The sequence below is a fragment of the Lithobates pipiens genome, unplaced genomic scaffold, assembly GCF_037356315.1.
Source record: "Lithobates pipiens isolate NorthernLeopardFrog02 unplaced genomic scaffold, aLitPip1_a1.2 Scaffold_18, whole genome shotgun sequence".
Taxonomy (NCBI): domain Eukaryota; kingdom Metazoa; phylum Chordata; class Amphibia; order Anura; family Ranidae; genus Lithobates; species Lithobates pipiens.
The window spans coordinates 232,595,788-232,620,122 of record NW_027507758.1 but is presented as its reverse complement, the minus strand read 5'-3'; the positions used below and the strand labels follow the sequence as shown (position 1 = coordinate 232,620,122).

Here is a 24,335-nt window from a genome sequence, read left to right as displayed (position 1 = left end):
TTTATACACCAAACTCTGCCAAAAATGCAGTAAAACTGCTTGCACATGCAGGTAACATTGCCTCTTATTGAAGTCTATGGGGCCAAAAAACACATTGCAGCTGCCCCAAAGTACCTGCACCTTTTCAGGGTCCATGCACACCGGGCATAAAAAATGCTGTGTGTCCGGATCACGTTTTTGAGAGGAGCTTTGGGTCAGAAAACCCCTAAACACACCATTTAGGAGCATTTGGCGGTTTCAAGTTTGCACTGAAAAACGACGGAATACAGTGCCCAAGCTCTACTGCTGGTGGTGCTATCCAAGGCTGAAAACCAGTGCTCATGGCTGGGATGAGCAGTCCCTCAATACCTTTGAAGGGGTTGTAAACCCCCCTCGTGTTTTTTCACCTTAATGCATCCTATGCATTAACCACTTCTATACGCCAATATACGTCCTCTCTTTGTGACAAACTTTTATGTACTTATTTTTATTGCATTTTAGTGTAAATATGAAATCCTGAGGTCTTTTTGACCCCACATCTCATATTTAAGAAGTCCTGTCATGGGTTTTTTTTTTTTTTTTTTTATATATTACAAGGGATGTTCACTGAATGGCTGAAATAGTTAAAAATACTTGTTTTTAGTGCTTTCTAATCATTTGAGAGGGTCTTCTGAGGTCATTTTTAGTAAACGCACAACGTAGATTACTAGCTGTGATGTTCCAGCATTCAGGAGAAGTTGAGAAATGTCCCGTGTACATGAAGCCTAAGCTTTGACTAAAGAGACTTGAATCTGATTGGTTCCTACGCAGAGCTGCGCCAGCTAGTTTCTTCAACAGGAGGAATTTCAGATTCTCGCTGGTGGATGGCCAAGTGGTGGGACCTTAACTTGTCTTATCTTGCTGATTCTTTAAATTTAATGTGGTAGTAAACTTCAAACCCAACACGTATTAAGTGATGCCGTGAGCACACCAGCACGCTACAACCGCGGTTCTTTCAAATTCATTCTCAGTGCTCGTTTTTATGTTTGCGAGTACCCCCTTTTTTAAATTGAGGTATTGTCTGTATTGGGCTTCACTATGCCCCCTTCATTTCTTTTATGGAGTGCATCCTTCTCACTGAATATCATTGGAGTTGATGCTATATTATCGCATATTGGAGGTTGCTGAGGATCCCTTACCTTTAGTGTTCCTGTGCTGATATTGGTGAGATAATGGATGATGCTGCCTGTATGAAATATTGGATGTGCCATATGCTTGCCTTCTGGTAAGAATAGCTGTGCGCACAGTGGTGTGTTTTTGATTATACACTGAAGCTGGTGTAAGGCTTTCACCTGTATCCACTGCTTCTTCATCTATCTTCCACTCTTAGCACTGCATACAAACTTTATGGGGGTTATTTACTAAAGGAAAATCCACTTTGCACTGAAAGTGCATTTGGAAGTAAAGTCGCTGTAGATCCAAGGGGGACATGCAAGGAAAATAAACCGCATATTATCTTGCACATGATTGGATGATAAAATCAGCAGAGCTTCCACTCATTTCAGATCTACCTTTTAGATTTAGAGCGACTGTACTTCCAAGTGCACTTACAGTGCAAAGTGGATTTTTGCCTTTCGTAAATAACCCCCTGTGTATTGCAGCTTACAAATCCATTAGATGTGGTGGCTGCAACAGTTATCTTTTCTTTTGGCTTTTCCCCCCCTCTGGTTCACGTGATGATCTGGCCAGTAACACACTTATTGTATTAGTGAGACATGGCTCTGGAGGAATGAGCACAGGAAGCCCAGAAGCGTTGTGTGGTTGTGTTAAATGTATTAGCAGATTTAGAAACACTAACAAATTGAAGCCAAACTCCAGCTCGCACTTTATAATCAGCTACAGCAAATAGTTTTCTTCCACTTGGGATAAAGGTTTTGCATGGGGAAAAAAAATAAAAGCTGATCATTTGAATCACCCCTGTCTGTGTTCCGTAATTTGTCTGATTACATTCTTCTTGAGAGTTTGTGCTGTGAAAAACAGACTTGCTGGCTGGATCACCAGATAAAAACAGAAGAAAGCCTAAAAAAGGAAACTTATACAGCCATCACATCTAAGAACTGCAATATAATCAAGGTTTGCTTCTGGGTTTAATACTGCATTAAACTGTATGTTAAGACAAATTCTTTTTTTTTTCTAGTTTTAGATATGGTTATTGGGTTTTATCTATCTAAAGAATCCCTCGGAGAGATTTCCCCTCACTTTACTCTCAAGGTGACAGCAAGTTCACCAAACAGGAAGCGAGTCTCCAACAGCAACACAGATATATGGTATACACCCACCCACACCACACACTAGAATTGGTAGGGTTTACAACCCCTGCCAGCTTTGCATTGCTGTGTGTGTGTGTGTGTGTGTGTGTGTGTGTGTGTGTGTGTGTGTGTGTGTGTGTGTGTTTTATTTTTATTTTTTACTTTCTGTCTGGTGAAACCATTGTCAGTGGTAGAAAAAGTGAGGGGAAATCTCTAACAGGGCTTGTAATCCTAACCTACACTATCCAAAATGGGGGGGGGGGGGGCGGTTTTTGCTGGGGTACTATAAATCTGCCATGGCAGGTGCTGTACAGTTTACACTCGCGGCCCATTCCAGCCAAGGATGGAGTCAGGTACTGTGAAGAGGAGCTGCAGGGAACTGGGGGAAATCTGGAAGTAGCATTAGAAAAGATGGCAAAGGATGGAGCGGCAATTTAGAGCTTGAATTAGGCGATGTTGGAGGAGGGCACTATATAGGTTACTATGCCTATATGTGAATTATGCTATGCATACTGCCCTCGCCCACAGACGTTCTGCTTTAAAGGGTCAGTCTACTGATAGTTCAATTTTGCACAGGGATTATGGCAGGAAGCCTTTAGGAGGCGTCTGGTACTGACTCAGGCCCAACCTATAACTAAAATATCACTTCTGGGTGGACTGATCCTTTCACACGTTTGAATGCGCTTTTTTTATTTTGTATAGAGTCCTATGGATAGATACTCGCCCTGCTTAAACAGCAGCCTGTTTTTGTCACACAGACAATATCAAAGAGCATAATGAAATGTTAATAGAAAACTGTACTGTTTTCTGTATTGGTTTGGCTGCTAGTTTGCACAGATTATGCCTTTTATGTTATTGTGAAAAGTGTCTGTACATGTTAATTTACTCAGACATACCATCTGGCTGAAAGCAAATGCTGCAAATAACTTCTTGTAATGTGTAGCCCCTGGCTTTGTTTATAATGCGTTTTCATGTAGAGAATTTGGTGTCCATTTTTTGTTGAATTTCTCTTCTCACTTCATCACAAGACAAATATTATATAAGCTGTTCTTTTGAAAGTTGACCTAAGTAAAGATGGAAAGAATGAGGTTATGTACACTTTTGTGATTTTTGTTTTATTAAGCTACAGTAATATCTACATTAATGATTGCTAATCCATTTACAGCAAGTAAAGTGTTTGTTATTTTTAAAATGATAAAAAAAAAAAATTCTACTTATTAAAAGTCAGCAGCTACAAAAACTGTAGCTGCTGACTTTCAATAACAGAGACTCACCTGTTCCAGGATCCAGCGATGTGCTCGCGTGAGTTGTTCCTTTCCTTGCTGCTCTGTCCCATGCATCGGCATCTCAACTGTGAGCACCCAGCTGTGACAGCTTGTGGCATCCCAGCTGAGTGCCCACTGCTCATGTATGAGCTGTGCTGCCTGTTGTGATTGGTCCTGCAGTCTTCTGGGGCCTGTAACGTGTTCCAGCAGACTGCGAGGAGGGAGGGGGAGAGGAGAACTCTAGGTGATCTGAGCAGAAATGTGAGCGGGTACCTGTCAAAACCATGTACCCACTCCACAGAACCCATCCATCCCACCCCTTTACACACTCGCACACCTTTTTCCTGCCCAGATTCAAAAGGAGCTAAGCAAATGCTTGAGCAGGCCAAAGATTATATAAATTCTGGCCAATAGACTTAATGCATATAAACTGGTGTGCATTGAGCTGCTTTTTAAGCAGCTTTTTTCCTGTTGGGAGAAGAGGCGTTTAGAAGAGCTGATCATGCATTTTGTTTTTGTTTCCTGCAACCACGGGTTGTCTCAGGACAATTCACCCTCTTTATACTCCAGTGATCACCTCTGCAGCTGATTTTCTTGCAGGTTTTGCAGCCATTCTACGCTCATTCCAGGCTGAATGATAGACGGCATAATTCAGCCAAATTCTGTCAGCCTTTGCTGTCAATCATGCAACTCCTAGTTGTACATCATCATAGATCCTGTGCATACAACACTCCTGATTTCTATAATCTGATCCACTAAGCATAGAAATATGATAGCTGCTGTTACTGATATTCTGCCATTTAGATCATGGTATCCTTACATAATTAAGGCCTGGTTCACATCACACTGATGGATTTCAGATGCAACTTGGGTTGCACTGAATTGCATGACAGTAGAGCTGCACGATTCTAGCTAAAATGAGAATCACAATTTTTTTGCTTAGAAGATAGACCGCGATTTTCTCACGATTCTCGGGGGGGGGGGGGGTAACATCATCTTTCACATTAAAACAAAAAAAATTGGGTTAACTTTACTGTTTCGTTTTTTATTTTTATTCTTCATTGAAGTGTGTTTTTTTTGTGTCAGAAAAAGATTTACGGCTCCTTCACACTGACGTGTATGGAGCCCACTCTGCTCAGCGGGGATAACTCCAACGATCCCCGCTGAGCAGGTGGATGACAGGTCCATCCCTGCACACTGTGCAAGGACAGAGCTGGCAGAGTGTCGCTCTCCCCTATGGGGGATCGGATGAGGACAGACCGTAGAGTCAGTGGTCACCTGATCCAATCCCAAGATGGATGGAAAAGTAGGTTTTTTCCTCCGTCGCACTTTTTCGGATCGGAGCGGGTCAGATGTTAGCGGACATGTCACCGCTGACATCCGACTCTCCATAGAGGTCTATGGTGTGTCTGTTCAGGTCCGTAAAAAAAAAACAAACTGACAGGTGGACCTGAACAGATTGTCCGTGTAAAAGAGGCCTTAGACTTTAAAGAGGAAGTAAACCCTGATGGGTTTACTTCCTCTTTTTTTCCCTGCAAAGGTAAAGCATAATGGACTACTATGCATCGCATAGTAGCTCATTATGTGTCACTTACCTGACACAGGAGCCAGCGAAGTCGCCGCTGATCCCTGTAGTCCGCCGCGTCCATCTTGCTGGTGGCGTCTCGCAGCTCCGACCAATGACAGCGGCGAAGCCGCGATGACGTCACTCCCGCGCATGCGCACGGGAGTCGCGCCTCGCAGCTCCGCCGCTGTCATACGGCGAGGCCGCGATGACGTCACTCCCGCGCATGCGCACGGGAGTCGACAAATTTGGCAAATCCATTCTTGGACTTGCCGCATTTAGTACGCATGCGCGCCGCTGTCTACGGCGCATGCGCCGTAGACAGCGGTGCCCATTTTCGGGCAAATATCTCCTAAACCATATAGGTTTAGGAGATATTACTTGGACCTACAGGTAAGCCTTAATCTAGGCTTACCTGTAGGTCAAAGTTGTTTGGAAGGGTTTACTTCCATTTTAAGTGGTTAAACTTCCTGCATTTACACGTTGTTTAAAAATTTTCCTGACTGCCTGGATTTTTTTTCTTTACACACAGAAGTGTATCACTTTGATCTAAGAAAGAAGAGTAAGGGTCAGTTCACACTGAGGCAGCACGACTTGCAGTGCGACTGCCTCAGGCGACCAGCATCCGACTTCAGCAGCGGCTTGCAAAATGACTTATGTATAGAAGTCAAAGCAAGTCTCCTGAAGTCGCCCCAAAAGTAGTACAGGGACCTTTTTCTAAGTCAGAGCGACTTGAGCCACTCCTATTAGAATGGTTCCATAGTACAGAACGGGAGGCGACCTTGTCAGGCGGCCGAGTCGCCCCTGTGTGAACCGGCTCTTAGTTACAATGTTTCATTTTAAAAACTTGGCAGACTGCCAAGATGTTTTCTTTTGACAGCTGAGTGAGCAGATAAGTCACTCCACTTGTTATATAAAAGAATTGGCAAACTCTGCAATAGAGATTGTCACAGGGGTTGAATCGAGATCACGATTTTTTAACGATTAATTGTGCAGCTCTACATGAGTGGAAATAACATTGCTTTCAATTGGACCCATTCATATCAATGCAGCGTGGCTGTGATCCAACTTTGAGGAAACCTCCTGTGCTACTTTGGTGCAAATTTGTGACTTCAATGGAAGTGCATTAAAATCTCCTCTACGTGTCTTTTTTGATGCATTGTTGGGATGCTGGGATGCTGGCGGGTACTGGCTCCTTAGCCACCAATGGCTCATCCCCCTTGCTGACAGTAGGGATTAGTCACATTAGTAAAATACACATTTAGGCTCTATTCACACCTATGCATTTTGCAGATTTGCACTACAGTCCATTTGACATGGTTTCCTATGGAACACGTTCTGTAGTGCAAATCTGCAAAATGCAAAAAGCATCAAAAATGCATAGGTGTGAATCCAGCCTTAGAAAAGCAAAAATGCACTGCAGCTGCTCTAAAAATTGCTTGAAAATCGGATCAAAATGGCACTGCAATAGTGTGAACCTTTCACCTAGACCAAGCATACAGAAGAGTTGTGCTTTTACTGGCAGCATGCTTGTCCTAGATAATTACATCTTCCATCTGATTCTGTTCTCTCAGGTTCCCTTTTTGTGGAAAAAAAAAAATAGTAAACCTTGTTAATCTGTTTGCTTCATATATTTGCCTTTTTAAGGTTGTAACTGATGTCTTTACAGTGTTGGAAATATATTATTAATTCACGTAGCTATACATGTTTCTGAAAATACAAACCTATTTCAAAGTACAGTTTTTTTTTTTTTTTTTTTTTTTTTTTTTTTTTCTTTTGTGGTAGGAAACACGTGTTTGTATGAGCTATTTATATACATATATTGGGCAGAATCAAAATTGCTGCAGTTTGATTGTGAATTATTAAGATACTGTTTCCGGTGTGTTTCCTTGTAGCACAATTGTGTTGACTATTTCTAAACCTACCTTATCATTTTTCATAGCTTAACAGCTTTCCAGTTCCTGTTTCATTCAGCATTGACCTTTTGGATGTAGGTTGGCTTGTCATAACACCTGACGGCAGTGGCTGGTGGGTGTGTGTTCATGACTGGAAAATTGTTCCCAGCAACTGGAAGTGCCGAGGTCTGGGTGTTACTCTAAACATTCACCCTACTGTTAATATTTATTTGAATAGTGTCTTTTATGGTATAGTTAAAAGGAAACAAAGTTTACTGCCAAGTTTTTTGCATATTCTTATGAATTTCTACAGTCTGACATAATTGAAACTTGGTGTTCTGGGAAACCCTTTTATATTCATAGTTGTGTATGTTTGCCCGGTATGTAAAGGCAGTTGGGCTTTGACTCAAACATTTTGGCTTTCCTATCACTTTCTGTACTCGAGACAAGTGGTGTGGGTTTTTTTTTTTTTTTCCCTTTTTTAGTTTTGGATAGGAAGGGGTATCGAGGTTATACTTTGTCAGGTTTGTACTGCTGTCCGTGCCCCCATTTGGAAGATGTGTAAAAAATTATTGCATGAGAGGAACCAACCTTACAGTAAATGCCCACATCCCACAAAAATACTAAAAAGCCCCATTGATTTTAGGTGTGTGTATATATTAAAAATACATAAAAGCAGATGCCTATATCTACAGTGACCATGTATAACTTGCTCCACATATTAAGTGAGCAATCTAGTAAACATTCACGGTTCCTCACAGAGTATGGAACCGTGGGGGCAAGGTGAGCCCAAAGCATTTTGAGCATTTAACATGCCTTCCTCTTTTTCAGGGATGTACAAAAGTCTCATATATAAGAAGTAATCATGATTAAGTTATAATAAACGCATAGACTAATAAATGCACCAAGAAATGTATATACCATAGCATACTATACTTGCAAGGCATTTGACTGAAATGTGTTTACTCAGATGTCAAGTTTATAAACTGAGATGGTACAAACAAGGCAGACCACTGGTAGAGCACCGAAACGCCAATGAGCACAAACTGCCTAGGTAAATGGACAATAGAATCGAGAATATATAAATAAAATAAATTAATAAGAAGTCCCACATAGGATATACACTCACCTGCTACTTTTATTAGGTACACCTTCCTAGTAACTGAACCCCCTTTTGCCTTTATAACTGCCTTAATTCTTCATGGCATAGAGCCTACAAGGTGTTGGAAACATTCCATCTACCACATCTCTATTGGATTGAGATCTGGTGACTGTGGAGGCCACCGGAGTAAGTGAACTCATTGCCATGTTAAAAAAATAACAGTGATGAGATAATTTGAGCTTGGCAACATGGTGCATTATCCTGCTGGAAGTACCCTTCAGAAGATGGGCACACTATAGTCATAAAGGGATGGAAATGGTCAGCAGCAATACTTATGTAGGTCGTGGCGTTTAAACAATGCTCAATTGCTACTAAGGGGCCCAAAGTGTGCCAAGAAAATATCCCCCACACCATTGCACCACCACCACCACCACCACCCTGAACCGCTGATAAAAGGCAGGATGAATTCATGCTTACGCCAAATTCTGACCCAAATTCTGAATGTCGCAACTGAAATCGAGACTCATCAGACCAGGCAATGTTTTTTTCAATCTCCTATTGTCTGATTTTTGGTGAGCCTGTGCGAACATCAGTTTCCTGTTCTTAGGTGACAGGAGCTGCAGCCAGTGTGGTCTTCTGCTGATGTAGCCCCTCTGCTTCAAGGTTTGATGTGTTGTGCATTCAGAGATGGTATTCCGCATACCTTGGTTGTAACTGGTGGTTATTTGAGTTAGGCCTCATGTACACTGCTGCTTGTAAACGTAGTTTCTGGAGCAGTTGGGAGTTTTTTTTCAACTGCTGTGAACTCTCCTCTGTTATCTGTCGATGTACACAGGGTCGTTTACAGTCATTTCTGGGCAGTTGAGTTTAGAGGTACTTTTTGGAACGCAAAAAAATGGGTTCAGAAGCTGAGTTTACAGGCATTTCAAGTGCCTAACTATTCAAAACGTGGTAACTTGCGTTTGCCCGCGTTTCGTTTAGGAAAAGCGCCCCGTGTACACTAAGCCTTACTGTTGCCTTTCTGTCGTGTCAAACCAGTCTGCCCATTCTCCTCTGACATTAAGGCATTTTTGTCCACACAACTGCCACTCGCTGGATATTTTTGGACCATTCTCTGTAAACCATAGAGATGTTTGTGTGTGCGTGTGTGAAAATCCCAGTAGATCAGCAGTTTTGGAAATACTCAGACCAGCCCATCTGGCACCAACAACGGTGCCATGTTCAAAGTTGCCTAAATCCCCTTTCTTCCCCATTTTGATGCTCCGGTTTGAACTTCAGCAAGTCCTCTTCGTTACTTCTAGATGCCTAAATGCATTGAGTTGCTGCCGTGTGATTGGCTGATTGGTAATTTGTGTTACCCAAAAATTGAACAGGTGTACCTAATAATAAAGTAGCCGGTGAGTGTGTACATCTACTATATATATTCCAAGCCAAGAGCAAGAGGTTGTATATTCCCGTGGAAGATGGTAATAGCTTTATTGCAGACAGATGTTATTTTATCAGGATCTATCTGTCTTACCGTGATCAACAGGGCCCAAACTCTATATAGAAAGAAAAAGGGTAGCACAATCAGACGCAGTCTCCGGCTAAACTCAAGAAATGAGTAGCAAAAGAGCTTGTAAGTATAGCACAACTACATGGACAGCAGGACCGCAGTGTAACACCACCGCTACATTAGTGTGGAAGGACTTGTATATACAATGCCCTAGCTGGGGCTTGAAAAAAAAAGTTTCCCTATTGATTGAGCGGGAATGACATAAACACCGTACACACTATCAGATTTTCTGCTGATTTTTGTCTTTGGATTTACCAAAGCCATGTAGTAGAAGGGCCTGCCTGATTGCATACAAACTGAAACTCCCAAGGTTTGACCTCATATTATATGGTTTTGGTAAATCTGAAGGAAAAATCAGAAGAAAATCTGATAGTGTGTATGGGCTATAAGTGTTGTCCATTCTGGCTCTGTGCACAGAACCAATCTCAAAGATGGCCTCTGGGCCACTTTTGTCACAGTGGCATGGAGCAGAGTCACTTCCAACGTTATGTCATACTCCTTAATGGCTGCTGACGCACCAATCTGCCCCATCCATTGCAAGGACAGATTGAAGGGGCCTCATTCCACCACCTTTTGTAATCCATCGGTTCCCTAGTCTCTAAGAATTGCTGGTTAAAAAAAAAAAAAATCTTGTCTTGGTCATTGCTGCATCGATGACCAACATATCACCCTTCCTATCCAGTATGTCTTGAATGGGAAGTGCTCAAAATGTATTCCTTGTTCTATATGCGTAGATTTGTATCTACAACGAACTGATCATTCTAAAACAGCAGGGATATAAATTTGGCCTGTCCCTGCTAACCGGCTGAATTTCGACCCATCTATGGCCAGCTTTATAGTCCCTGAGCTGTAGATCAAAAAATAACTTTGGGGGGTTTTGGATATTTAGTTTTTTCAAGAGTTCCTCTGGGATAAAAAGGTTTAAATGTTTAGATTAGCCTTTCTTTCCATTTGGCTGCATTGATGCTATATATATATATATATATATATATATATATATATATATATATATATATATATATATATATAATATAAAATTTTTATGGGCTTTTTTTCTGTGTTTTGTACAGTTGTTTTTTGCTTGAGTGTCTTTTTTTTTATGTTAAATATTTTTAATCAATGGAAAGCTAGTTCCTAGAGAAAAAGTACTACACATGCGTTTGATGCATGTATTTTGTGTGCGGTGTGTGTTTTATTTATTTCTTTTAGACGTTCCCATTGAAATTTAATGGTGTCAAAAACACTTCAAGCTCGTAGCTCATATACTTTTCAAGCTTCAATCGATGCTACACTCCGGTGTGAACAGACTCACTTGAAAACAATGGGATTTTGGTTGGTGAACAGTTTGAAGCTTCAAGCTTTGATTGTGATCTATATGTAGTAGAGCTAAGCAATATGATACTTTAATCACAGTGGGCTTATATGGTAAAACTGGGGCAAATTTAGCAAAGGTTTCCCATTGCAAGCGGTCATGTTCCATCTTTCAGAAAATTGCAACTTGTTTTGTGTAGCTGGTTTACTTTTTCTCCAGTTTTCTTAGCTCTAGTTTTTGTAAATCTCCCTCTTGTTTAGGCCTTATGCACACACTGGACGTTTTTGGACATTTTTACAGCTGCTGTTTTGGGCTTCAGACCCCTTTTTTTTAAAATTTTTTTTAATTTTTTTTTTCTACAGTCAAACTTTCCAGCATGTTATCCTATGTGTCCATGCACACATAGGGTGTTATCAACTGTTTTTGGCTGGAAAAAACACCCAAAACTAGTGGGTTCTGAGAGGAGTTTTTCAGCTGTAAAAACTCTCTATTGTCAAATACTTTAAAAATGCAGATAAAAACTCAAAGGCTCACCACTTCCCTTTTTTTTTTTTTTTTTTTTTTTTTTTTGTAATAAACGTTTTTGATCCCAAAAAAAAACAAAAACAATGCAAAAACATTGAAAAACTCACTGCAAAGCTGGGCGTTTTTATAAAGTTTATTTTAATGTCCAGTGTGTATGAGGCTTTATAGTGTGACAGCTTTAAAAACAAAGGTAATTAAACACATTGATGTCCATGCTCAGATCAATAGTTTTGATTTCATTGCTCCACAGGGTATCTTTGTATTATCCACATAGTAATGTTTATTTCCAGGAAATAACTTGGAAAATATTTCATTGGAATAACACTGATCTATCCCTGCACCCTTGTGGTTTACATTCAGTACAAGCAGACAAGCTTTGCTGCAGTTCTCTAACTCTTCTATTGCTTATCATAGAAACACCGCATGAACACCCTACAAAGCAATTAAACTCATAATTCTAACAGGGTGCATTGCCCATCCTAGCTAACTGCTCCTTGCCTACCTCAATTACTGCCCACCTTCCTCTGACATCCTCAGATTTAAAGCGTTTGTTAACCCCCAACAACAAAAAAAGAAAAACAGATCCTGTCATGTTTATAGACCCCACATCTCTCCATAAAGAGCACCTGTCATGCCCTATTCCTATTACAAGGTATGTTTACATTTTCTTGTAATAGGAATAAAAGTGACCAAAAAGTAAAAAAATTCAAGGGAAAGTGTAAAAAAATTTTTTTTTTAATAAATTATTTTAAGTGGCCCTTCTCCTGCGTAAGCAAATGCATATTTGGTTTGCACCCACATATGTAAACAGTCAAAGCGCACGTGAGGTATCGAGGCAAATGTTGGAATGAAAGCAATATTTCTAGCACTAGTCCTCCTCCTGTAACTCTAAACTGGTGACCTGTAAATTTTTTTTTTTTTTTAAAGCGTAGCATATGGATTTTTTTTTTTTTTTTTTATTCCCTAGGGCCAGGCAACCTGGGGCCCTCCAGCTGTTGTGGAACTACATTTCCCATGAGGCATTGCAAGGCTAACAGTTACTCCCAGAGGCATGATGGGACTTATAGTTCTGCTGGAAGGCTCCAGGTTGATATATATTATAATGTGTTTGGGGGCCCTAAGTAATTTTCTAGCAAAAAAAAAAATGTATTTTTAAATGTAGGAGATAAGTGTCAGAATTGGCTTGGGAGGCAAGTGCTTAAACGGCAATTGCACCACATGTAAGGTATGGCTGTGAACGTCAGAATGAGAGCAGTCATTTTAGTGCCAGACCTCCTGCGTAACGCTAAGTGTCCTTTCACACGGGCGGATCAGTGCTGATCCACCCCGTGGATATCCAGGAAGATGACAGGTCTGTCTCTGCACACTGCGCAGGGACGGACCTGTCACAGCGCCGCTCCCCCCTATGGGAGATCGGGTGATGACGGATCGGGTGATTTGTTCCCACAAATAGAGCTTTCTTTTGGTGGTATTTGATCACCTCTGGGATTTTTATTTTCTGCTAAACAAATAAAAAGATCAAAAAATGTAGAAAAGTGTGTGGTGTGTGTGGTGTGTGTGTGTTTTTTTTTTTTTTGTGTGGTTTCTGTTACAAAGCTTTGTAGATAAGTACGTTTTCTCCTGCACTGATGGGGCTGCACTGATGGGGCTGCACTGATGGGGCTGCACTGATGGGGCTGCACTGATGGGGCTGCACTGATGGGGCTGCACTGATGGGGCTGCACTGATGGGGCTGCACTGATGGGGCTGCACTGATGGGGCTGCACTGATGGGGCTGCACTGATGTACACTACATCACTGATTGGCAGGCATTGTTGTTGGGCACTGATTGGCATCCCTGGTGGTCTAGGGTTGCATACCTGGTGGTGACTAGTGGTGGTTTGGCGTGGGCATCCTCAGGGGGGCTGCGCTGAGAATCAATCAGCAAAGACTCCCCCACCCCCCCCCCCCCCCCGTCAGAGGAGCAGCCGATTGGCTCTCCTCTCCTCGTGTCTGACAGACGGAAGTGAGGAAAAGCCGGTCAACAGCTCTTCCTGTTTACACTGTGATCAGCCGTCATTGGGCACAGCTGATGACGTGGTAGAGACACCATCAGACTCTCTACCTAGATCAGACTGACACACACCGCAACACCAATCGAAGCGATGCGGACCCCGGGAGGCGTGCATCGGGTTGATATCCTGGCGATGTCAGGATATTGCAACCACTTTGCCAACGTCATATTGCTATATGGCGGGCGGCAAGTGGTTAAAAAGGAAAAATTACAAATATGTCTATACTTATCTGCTCTAGGCATTGGAATTACAAGTCCCATGCTGGCTCTCTTGACTCCTCCCCTCTGTCTGCAGAAGTGGACACATACGTAAGTTGCGCCCGCGTATGAAAACGGTGTGTAAAAAAAAAAAAAGACCACACGTGAGGTATCCCTGCGAGCCAGAGCAATAATTCTAGCCCTAAAACTCCTCTAATTCAAAGCATGCAACCTGTAGAATTTTTTTAAACGTCGCCTATGGAGATTTTTAAGGGTAAAAGTTTGTTGTCATTCCACGAGCGGGCACAATTTTGAAGCGTGACATGTTGGGTAACAATTTACTCAGCATAACATTCTTTCACAATATTAAAAAAAAATTGGGCTAACTATACTGTGTTATTTTTTAATTAAAAAAAAAGTGTATTTTTTCCTAAAAAGTGCGCTTGTAAGACCGCTGCGCAAATACTGTGTGACAAAGTATTGCAACGACTTCCGTTTTATTCTTTAGGGCAGGGCTCGACAAAACCCGGTCGCCAGGTCGCATTGGCGACTAGAAATAGCGACCTCGCGCCTGGGGCAGCACAGCTGGGGGTATCCTGTCTCTGTGGACCCCCCCAGCGTGATCGCGCCGGGCCGTTCCGCCGGCGGCCGAAAATTTAGGCCGCGGCTTTGAGGCCTTCTGCGGTCCTATGATTCCTTATGGAATCTGGCGCCCTCTTGTGGTCGCCGTTGGTATGACAGACCAGTAATTCTAATGAAGCTTCCTCTGAGTGTTTTATATTACCTGCCTTTTCTTCCCTTTATTTAGAACCCCCTAAACATTATATATATTTTTTATTCTAACACCCTAGAGAATAAAATGGTGGTTGTTGCAATACTGTCTGTCACACCGTATTTGTGCAGCGGACTTACAAGCGCACTTTTGTTGGGAAAAATAATTTAGTTAATAAAAAAATAAGACAACAGTAAAGTTAGCCCAATTATTTTTTATATTGTGAAAGATAATGTTACGCCGAGTAAATTGATACCCAACATGTCACGCTTCAAAATTGCACCCGCTCATGGAATGGCGACAAACTTTTACCCTTTAAAATCTCCATAGGCGACGTTTAAAAAAATTCTACAGGTTGCATGTTTTGAGTTACAGAGGAGGTCTGGGGCTAGAATTATTGCTCTCGCTCTACCGATCACGGTGCTACCTCCTATGTGTGGTTCGAACACCGATTTTATATGCGGGCAGGACAGGGCGCGTTTAAAAATTATTTTTTTTTCTTCTTATTTTAACTTTTTTTTTTTTTTTTTCCACTGTTCTTTTAAAAAAAATGTTGTGTCACTTTTATTCTTATTACAAGGAATGTAAAAATCCCTTGTAATAGAAAAAGCATGACAGGTCCTCTTAAATATGAGATCTGAGGTCAGAGAGACCTCGGATCTCATATTTACACTAAAATGCAATTGAAAAAAAAATTGTCATTTGAAAAAAATATATAAAATGTCCCTCTAAGAGCTATGGGCAATGACTTGGAGACGGGGTGGGGGGGGGGGGGGGCAGGGACGGGGGGGTCGGCGACGGCGCTGCTATCTTCCCCTCACTCGTCTCCATGTCAGGCCAGGGACAGGTCCGGATCGCCGTCACGGACCTGGCTCCTAACTTTTTAAGCTGGCTCCTAGATTCCAAGCAAATTTGTCAACCCCTGCTTTAGGGTGTTAGAACCCCCAAACACTATACATTTTTTTTTTTTTTTTTTTTCTTAAGCAATAGCAATTTTCTAGCAAATAAAACCTTTTTATTTTATTTTTTTAACTTGTAAACACATCTAAAAAAGAGGTTCGGTCCTTAAGTGGTTAAGGTAAAAAAATCTTTGGGCTTTACAACCACTTTAAGGAAAACCTGAAACAATGCAACTGGATCTTGAAACTCCGCTGATTTGTAATCCATTATGCGATTTTTAATTGCGTCAGCTGCTGTTTACATGAATCTTAATGACAGAATTACCTTTTTTATTATTAACAATTTAGCGCCAACAGTTTACGCAACGCTTTACAATGTATAGGGGAGACAACAATTACAGTACAATACAAAAGGTTTTTATGTTAAATTATGTATTGTTTATTTTATTTTTATTTTTTTTGCTTATCAATGTATATTCTTGTGAGAATTGTGTAGTGTTTATGTTCTGTAATCTCATGCTTATGAAGTGTTCTTACAGCTACCTTTTTTTTATGGAATTAGTCGCTTCCTAATTTTACTGCATGATATCCTGTCCGAACATGTTTGCACTGTGGTATGCTTCTAACACCCTGCGTTTTGCAGGCAGTGCAAATTCTCCTTTGAGGAGATCATTTGACCTTAATTTGGTCTGAAGGAAACCACCTTTATGGCTGTCGGTAGCACCATGTGTTAAACCTGTTGGAACAGAGACTTTGGCAAGGGAAGGACATACATTTCTTCTCTCTGACACTGAATTCTAAATATGCACTGTTAAAATGTCATTTGCTAGGGCCATTTGAATTCTGCTGTTTGTTAGAGAGCTACACTGCCGGTATGGCTAAGCTAGTCAGCATGGTTACCATTTTTTATTTTATTTTTATTTATTTATTTTCTAATTCCTTTGTAGAATCTGAAGATTCAATTCAATGTGAAACTTTTGTCAGAAAATGAAATCCTGCTAGATCAATTCATGCTGGCCTTTTTTTTTTTGTAGGTGTAGCTATGTAAAACTTTAAAATGAAAGTGGTTTATACAGCTTCAATTCCTTGAAAGAGCCACTGCAACCCTAAGCAATCAATGGCCTTCCTGATATGCTCCAAAAGTTAAAAATCTCTGGTTTTGTCCCTTTTTTTTATAATTTATTTATTTATTTTTTAATTTATTTATTATTTTTTCACGTGACTGCAGTCCCTCTGCACTGGCAAGCACAGAGCTGCTGGTGGGCATGCACATTGTTCTAGCTCTGTTTTTCATGAGAAGGTGTGTGAGTGGAAGGGGGGATAAGAGGTGAAAGTACTGAGACAGACAATTGCACACAAGCCTGTGATGTACATACCTCACATGAGAGGTGGGACTGAGCGCAGCAGAGCGGACCTGGCTGGCTGGGAGATATGAGACCGACAACGGAACAGGGAAGAAGTGTGAGTGAGCAGTGACGTTTGCCTGCTGAAAGCAATCATCTGACCAAGAGAGGAGGGGTCCCGAATGGATTAATTGGATTGCTTTGTTTCTAATCGACCATTTACAGAAGTAGAAAGGGGGTAATACAGAAGTGGATGCCTGCAACTATAGAAATCTGTGGGAGAATATCATTTTTGTCTGGAATTCAACTTTAAGGGCCTATACTGTTTTAAAATCCAGAATCTTTGTTTCTAGTTTTCCAGTACGTATCTACAAAAAATGTAATGTACAAAAACTTAAACACAATCCCCCATACAGGACAGTTCCTGTTTCCCCCCACACCGCTCCTCCCATCTAAGCTTGTATCAGATATTTGCACCATAATCATATGAGATTGGGGGTGGATGAATAGAGGGTGGAAACAAACTTTTTAATGACTTTTTAATGTTTTTCCTTTCAACAGTGGAGTCTTGCACGGTTGTCTTCCTTTGAACCCACTGTTACTGAAAAGGTGACAGATGGTGGGACCAGGCACTCGTGTACCTTGACCTTGGAGTTAATCTTGTATCTCTTTGAAAGTTTTCACTGGCTATTTGTCTACCATTTGCACTATCCTTCTATCAGGCTTGGGCTAGATTTTCCTCTTATGGCCACATCCATGGACGTTGGCTACACTCTCATGGACCTTAAACTTTTTAATACTTGTAAGTTGTAACCTTGGTCACAGGAACATCAAGTTGCTTGGAGAGGGTCTTTTTGACATGCTGCTCTATAATTTCCTTTGTAATCTCCTCAGACTACTTTTTCTCTAGTAAGGCCCCTTTCACATGGACGGTTGTTCTGCCGCAGTTTAGCATGTTTATTTCTGTGAAATTCAAGACTCCAGGCACAGCGATCAGCTGCATTTGTACAGTGCAATTACCTGCGTTTTATGTGCGTTTCTGTGCAGTTGCGTTCAGCTGCAGTTATCTAATATAGTCGTTCCCATAGCAACCTTTTTTTTTTTTGTTTGGTCCCTTGAATCCCTTTTCACGCTGCTATCCGCAGTTGACACAAAAGACTGCGATTACCTGCGGTTATGTGCATATAGCTGCGCTACAACTCACCTGGACGCATTCAATTCTATTTTTTCTATTCCCACCGAACCGCATGTAACGAAATCGCAGCTAAACGCTGTGTGTGAATGGGGCCATAGGAAAGCATTTTAGCTGCTGTAGAAAACTAGAAAATCCGCAGCTAAAAGCACCATTCTATCCGTCCGTGTGAAAGGGGCCTTAAAGCTGAACTCCGTGGATAGAAGGTAGCTGCAAAGGATATAAATGGCACTGTTTGTGTGGGGGGGGGGGGGGGGGGATTATGGTGCTGTTTAGGTCACAAATGTATGTGGAGACTGATTGGTGATGAGGACAAGTGGGGGGGGGCTCTGAAGTGGACACCAATTTGCAAGGAGACCCTGATGATTGATGGGGACACAAATGTGCATGGAGACGCTGATGAGTGATGGAGACACAGGGAGACTTCGATAAAAGATGTAAGACCCCATGGACGCCGACAGTTTAACCTCCATGCAGGAGGCTGCAGAATTTTGGTGTGGGCGGAGGAAATGGGTACAAAATCTTGCCCCGCGGTAATTTATTCTGTTCCACTGCTGCTTATTTATAAATGATTTTTTATTTTTTTGCCCCATGACCGTAAAATATACGATGTGGCCCTTGAAGTTAAGTGTGGCGACTCCTGCTCTATAACAAACTATGTACATATAGGTAAAAAAAATGCTTTTTTGCTCCTTCTATTTTAGAAGCAATGAAGCATTGTTTCAATGAGCTGTAAAGGTAGGACAAAGTTGTCCACAACTGTACATGGCAACCACCTAAGTCACTTGGGAAAGTAAATACGTTGCAAGAGTAGGGCTGTAGGAAGGATAACCCATTATGAATCTACTGTGTGTGGAAAGGGAACGCTAAAAGGAAAAAGTATGCTAAAACTACATACAGTGGGTAAAATCATTTTGACTCCCTGCACGTTTGCCCAATTAAAAAAAGAAAAAAAAAGGGGAAAAACTGCGCTAAGGTGAAAGAGATAAATAAAAAAAAAGGATGTATGAAAAATATATGTGAATTTCTTATATAGTAAAGATGTTCAGCTGCGGCTTCACTGTGTCACATAAATACAGAATAGGTACAACGAAAAATCATAAGCCGCGCTAAACAAATACAACTACTTGTGCAATAATATTAGAATGAATATTATACAGGGTATGGCAACCCTATATACATACGTGATACAAAACACACATGTGTTAATATTTCAAAACCCAAAATCTAACCACTGCAATTTAGCACATACAGTAAAGTTCCATAGCATAAACCTATAAATACATAAAAAATGAAAAACACAAACACCCAGTGTATAAACAATAAGTCCGTGTATAAAAACCACCAGAATGGTTGACGTAGAGCTTTAAATAAAAAATCCTCTAAAGATAAACCGCAATATTCGTAGAGGTCCAAAATGGAAAAAATTGTGTTCAGTCCACCACCAACATACGATAAGGTTTGCTGCTTACCAGATAGGCATGACCCCCCACTACAGAGGGTCACACGAGACTTATGAAAATAGACACCACTTCCAGCCAGGGGGGGGGGGGGGGGGGGTTCCTCGATGTCCTCCTGGTTCCACTGCTTCAAAAGATCTTGGGAAGGAGACTCACTCCCGGACACTTAACTCAAAGGTCCAGAGGAAGGACTCAGAGGCAGGGGGATCGAAATCATAAAGGGAAAAATAAAACTCAAAATAGTGTAAAACCCTTTTATTATAAGGATAAAAAAACGTTTGCCCAATTACAAAGAAATTAAGTAATTTTTTTTTTTTTTTTTTTTTAAATAACAAACATGTTATACTTACCTCTACTGTGCAGCTCGTTTTGCACAGAGTGGCCCCGAACCTGCTCTTCTGGGGTCTCTCGGTGGCTGTCTCGGCTTCCTCCCACAGGTACTTCTCACGTTCATGTGAACTCCCTCGCATGGTGAGAAGCATCTGCGGGCAGGCTCCCGTGATACAGCGAGCGGCTATAGCTGCCGGCTGTATCACATGGCCCCACCCCCCGGTGCTCCGCGTCAGTGGATGTGATTGACAGCAGGGCGAGCCAATGGCTGCGCTGCTTTCCATCCATCCACTCCAGCCAATTAGCGGCCAGGGTGAACGGTGAAGAGGACAGCGGGGGCTAGCGCGGGATTTTCGAGGGGTGAGGTAAGAAAAACGGGGGGCGCAGGCAATGTCCGAATGCATTAAGGTGAAAAACATTTTACCTTTACAACCCCTTTAAGGGTCTAATTTTTTTTTCAGATGTATTTTAAATGATACCGACAGATTATCAACGAAAAAAATCCAGAAAAAACACATGATACAAATGTTATAAATTGAGTTGCAGTTCAGTAAGTAAATTTAGTATTTGATCCCCAACCAACCAACCATGATTCGGGCTCCCACAGACTGGCTACAGTATGTGCTCTTGTGGTACACCGATTAGTCCTGTCAATTTTAAGGCACTCCTAACGACAACTCCTTAGGTGTATAAGAGACCCCTATCCACAGAATCTCTTCCATTCAAACCTCACCGTCATAGGCAAGACCAAAGAGCTGTCAAAGGATGTCGGAAACAAGATTGTAGACCTGCACAAGGCTGGAATAGGCTACAAGGCCATCAGCAAGAAGCTTGGTGAGAAGGCGACAACTGTTGGAGCGAATATTCGGAAATGGAAGAAATACAAAATAACTGTCAATCACCCTTGGTCTGGAGCTCCATGCAAGATTTCACCTCATGGGGTAAGAATGTTCATGAGAAAAGTGAGGGATCAGACCAGAATTAAACTACACGGGAGGAGCTTGTGAATGATCTCAAGGCAGTTGGGACCACAGTTGCCAAACAAACCATTGGTAGCGCCATACGCTGCCATGGATTTAAATCCTGCAGTGCCCGCAAAGGTCACCCTCCTCAGGAAGGCACATGTACAGGCCCATTTGACGTTTGCCAATGGCCATCTAAATATTTCAGAGAAGAAATGTGAGAAAGTGCTGTGGTCAGATGAGACCAAAATTGAGCTCTTTGGCATTAACTTGACTTGACCGTGCTTGGAGAAAGAAAAATACTATGACCCTAAGAATACCATCCCTACAGTCGAGCACGGAGATGGAAACCTTATGCTTTGGGGCTGTTTATCTGCTAAAAGTTAAGGCCGACTTTGCTGCATTGAGGGGCCAAAAGACGGGCCATGTATTGTAAAATGTTGGCTGAGAATCATCCCTCAGCCAGAAAACTGAATCTGGGTCGTGAATGGGTCTTCCAGCATGACAAGGACCCAAAACATACCGCCAATGCAAAAAAGTGGTGGCTCAAGAAGAAAAACATTAGGGTGATGGAGTGGCCTAGCCAGTCTCCAGACCTTAAAGTGTTCGTTACCCTAGAAAAAAATTGATCCTGTTCCCTTAAAGCATGTTATACAACACAGTGCCTGTGCTGTGTCATTTGGCCCCCTGTATAACCTGAAATACCTGGCTGATCATTTCTGGTTCTGCTCTCCCCCCCTTATAAACCGGCCATGTTTTTTTATTTTTATTTTTACTTTTTATGGCTGCTGAGCCCTGACACCGTGATCAGTCTACATGCCTTTGTCATCCGCTCTCTCCTATAAACTATTCCCCACCTGCCTGTCGTCTCTGTTGGGGTCTGCACCTCCACTCCTGCTGAAATAACCTATTATTATTTTCTGGCACTCGCACATCTTCCTTAATGCAATCTCTCCAGTGTATCTGTTTTATTTAAAAATAGGCCGTTCTATACTATGTTTTTTAACACTGCTCACATGACCGGCCGTTACCCTCCTTCTCCTGACTGATGTCAGCAAAGGAATTTCTCTGACCCTCCCGCTGTACCTGTCAGATTGGGAGAGGGTGCAGTGGCTGGTCACGTGAGCGACGCTTGGAAATATAGTATAGAATGGCTTATTTTTAATAAAACATACACTGGAGACATTGGGGGTTATTTACAAAAGGCAAATCCACTTTGCACTGCAAGTGCAGTCGCTCTAAATATAAGGGGTAGCTCTGAAATGAGGGGAAGCTCTGCTGATTTTATCATTCAATCATGTTCAATCAAGTGATTGTGGGTGTCTGGTGGTCATCTCACCCGCCGGGCACATGCTGCGGGCGCAATTGTTCCTAGTGGCCAAAAGGCGAAATGACGTAAGGTAATGTCAATTTTGCCCAGCCGAGGCCAACCTACCGCAGTAAAACTGCGGCGGCTGGTCCAGAATTGGTTAAAAATTATGATTTAAATCAAATCCACCCTGACCCTAAGGCAAGAGATTGTTACTGGTCAGACCACCAGGATAATGCCTTAAAAAGAAAACGAATGCAGCCACTACATCTTATTTATTAGTAAGCTGCAATATGTTACTGTTTTGGTTTTGAAAATGTTGAGCTTAATACCGCTTTAAAGCGGTAGTAAACCTGCTGAATTTTTTTTTTTCTTTTTTCATACCTGCAAGGGAAAAGGCATAATGAGCTAGTATGTGCCACATACTAGCTCTTTATGAATACTTACCTTAGAACGAGGCCCCGACATCTCGCCAGATACACGCCGAGGGAACTGACGTGTTCCCTCGGCGTGTCTTCCGAATATCGTGGCTCCGACGCTGTGAGTGGCCGGAGCAGCGATATCGTCACTCCCACGTACGATTTATTTCTGGCAAGGCTGCTGGGCTTCCAGCCGAGAAACCCCTGTGGGCATGTGCCGCTGCAATCAGCAGCTTATTGCCAGGGGAATGTCTCCTAAACCATACAGGTTTAGGAGATATATATATATATATATATATATATATATATATATATATATATATATATATTTTTACCTACAGGTAAGCCTTATTATAGGTAAAAGTAAAAAAAATCGAGTATATACCCGCTTTAAGATTCAGTTTTAGGCTTTTAGACAAAAAGGAAACAAATAATGCATTGGACTGTTTTCTGAACCCTGATATTTTTTTCAAATCTTTACTTGTACTTTTCTGAAAGCTTGTATGATGCTGCAGCTTATTGTTGACCTGATATTTCAGACCAGGTTTTAAGTAAATCAGGGTGGAGTGTGGCGTGACTCAGATGTAGGATGTTTCCTACTGACTTATTCAGATGCAGCAATCATTTCTTCAGTATTCAGAACTTTGAATATCCAGGGATTGGAGTCTGTTTCTGGAATCTGGAGCATTTAAAACGCTGTTTTTAAACGAATTTAAATATTTTTCTATTTTTTTTTAAATGGAGTCTACAGACAGTATATTTCTTTTCAATAGAAAGTTGTGCGGTGAGTATCTGTTGTCAGATGTCTTTTAGAATGGTGTGCTGTATTGGATCAGTTTGAGATCCTAAATGTGCATGGGGCGATGTGTGTTATTATTGTGAACCCTCTTTTTGTCCCTGCACAGGGTTTAGGCAGGCCTTTTATTAAGTAGATGTCACACTGAGATTGATGGGCAATCAAACAGCCGGCCATCCTCTACCACAATGCGGCACTGCCACAACCTGCTGCAAGTTTCTTTCCAGTTTAGCTGATGGCTTTGGAATTTGATGTACTCTCCATACAAAAGGAAGCCGTGGTGCCAGGTAGCAGAGATTTTCCAGTAAGTCTGATACTATTTGTGCATTAACAAGCACTTTTTATGAGTTGACTCTGCATGTCACACTTTCGCCTGACAAAGAGATGCTCTTTTAACATTTCTTGCTGTGTATGGCCGGTATTGACTGATTATTCTGTTTTCAGATGTACCTGGTGAGAATGATCTTTGTTAGAGATTTTACTTTTTATGATTGGAAAAAATGTTTTTGCAAAAAATAATTCTATCCTAATGGAAGTCATATATACAGTATACAGTAAGTTAAGTAGCCTGTAATTTTGATTCTATTGTATGTGGGTAAGTGAGAAATTTATGTTAATATTTAGTAAAGGATCCACACAACATGCTCACTGCAAAATATTCGTCCGTTTTTATGTGCAAAGTTTTTTGCAGATATTCTTAAACATGCTGGGTACAAAGCACAGTTTGCATAAGGGTAGATCACTACAGGGCCAATGTTTTGAGAAAATGCAGATTATTTTGACAATAAAATGAGTTAAAACCTTTTTGATTATTAGAGATCCTCAATCCAGAAATGAACATGCCTTACATTATTTACCAGTTCTAGAACATTTTTATTACATTTTTGTGTATTACATGGCAAGAGTACTATTAAAGCAGTATGATCTCTGATCTTTACACTGTCATCCCTCTGACTCCGATATCCCTGAGTGGCTGGGTGGAAACCTCTGTTCTGTAGTAAAAGCTATTTTCTTCAGGCTGCAGCATATAAAAGTTAGTCTGTACATTGGTGATACAAAAACTGCTGAAGTTAACCACTTAAGGACCGATCTTTCTGAGATTTGTTGTTTACGAGTT

General features: G+C 41.4%; 1 protein-coding gene across 8 annotated transcripts in view; it reads left to right on the top strand.

Annotated features, from left to right (window-relative positions):
* MAP3K4 (mitogen-activated protein kinase kinase kinase 4) overlaps nucleotides 1–24,335 on the top strand; it is a 183,442-nt gene that overhangs the window by 3,432 nt on the left and 155,675 nt on the right. For 2 of the 8 annotated variants that reach the window (XM_077486670.1, XM_077486666.1), the window contains exon 1: nucleotides 23,356–23,522. The exons of 1 other annotated variant lie outside the window; for it this stretch is intronic. In XM_077486670.1, coding sequence (XP_077342796.1) covers nucleotides 23,470–23,522 — 53 coding nt within the window. In that variant the 5' untranslated portion in view covers nucleotides 23,356–23,469. Of the gene's footprint in view, nucleotides 1–23,351; nucleotides 23,523–24,335 lie in introns of those variants that run through there. 5 more of the 8 variants (XM_077486669.1, XM_077486664.1, XM_077486662.1 and 2 more) reach the window with 5 other exon arrangements.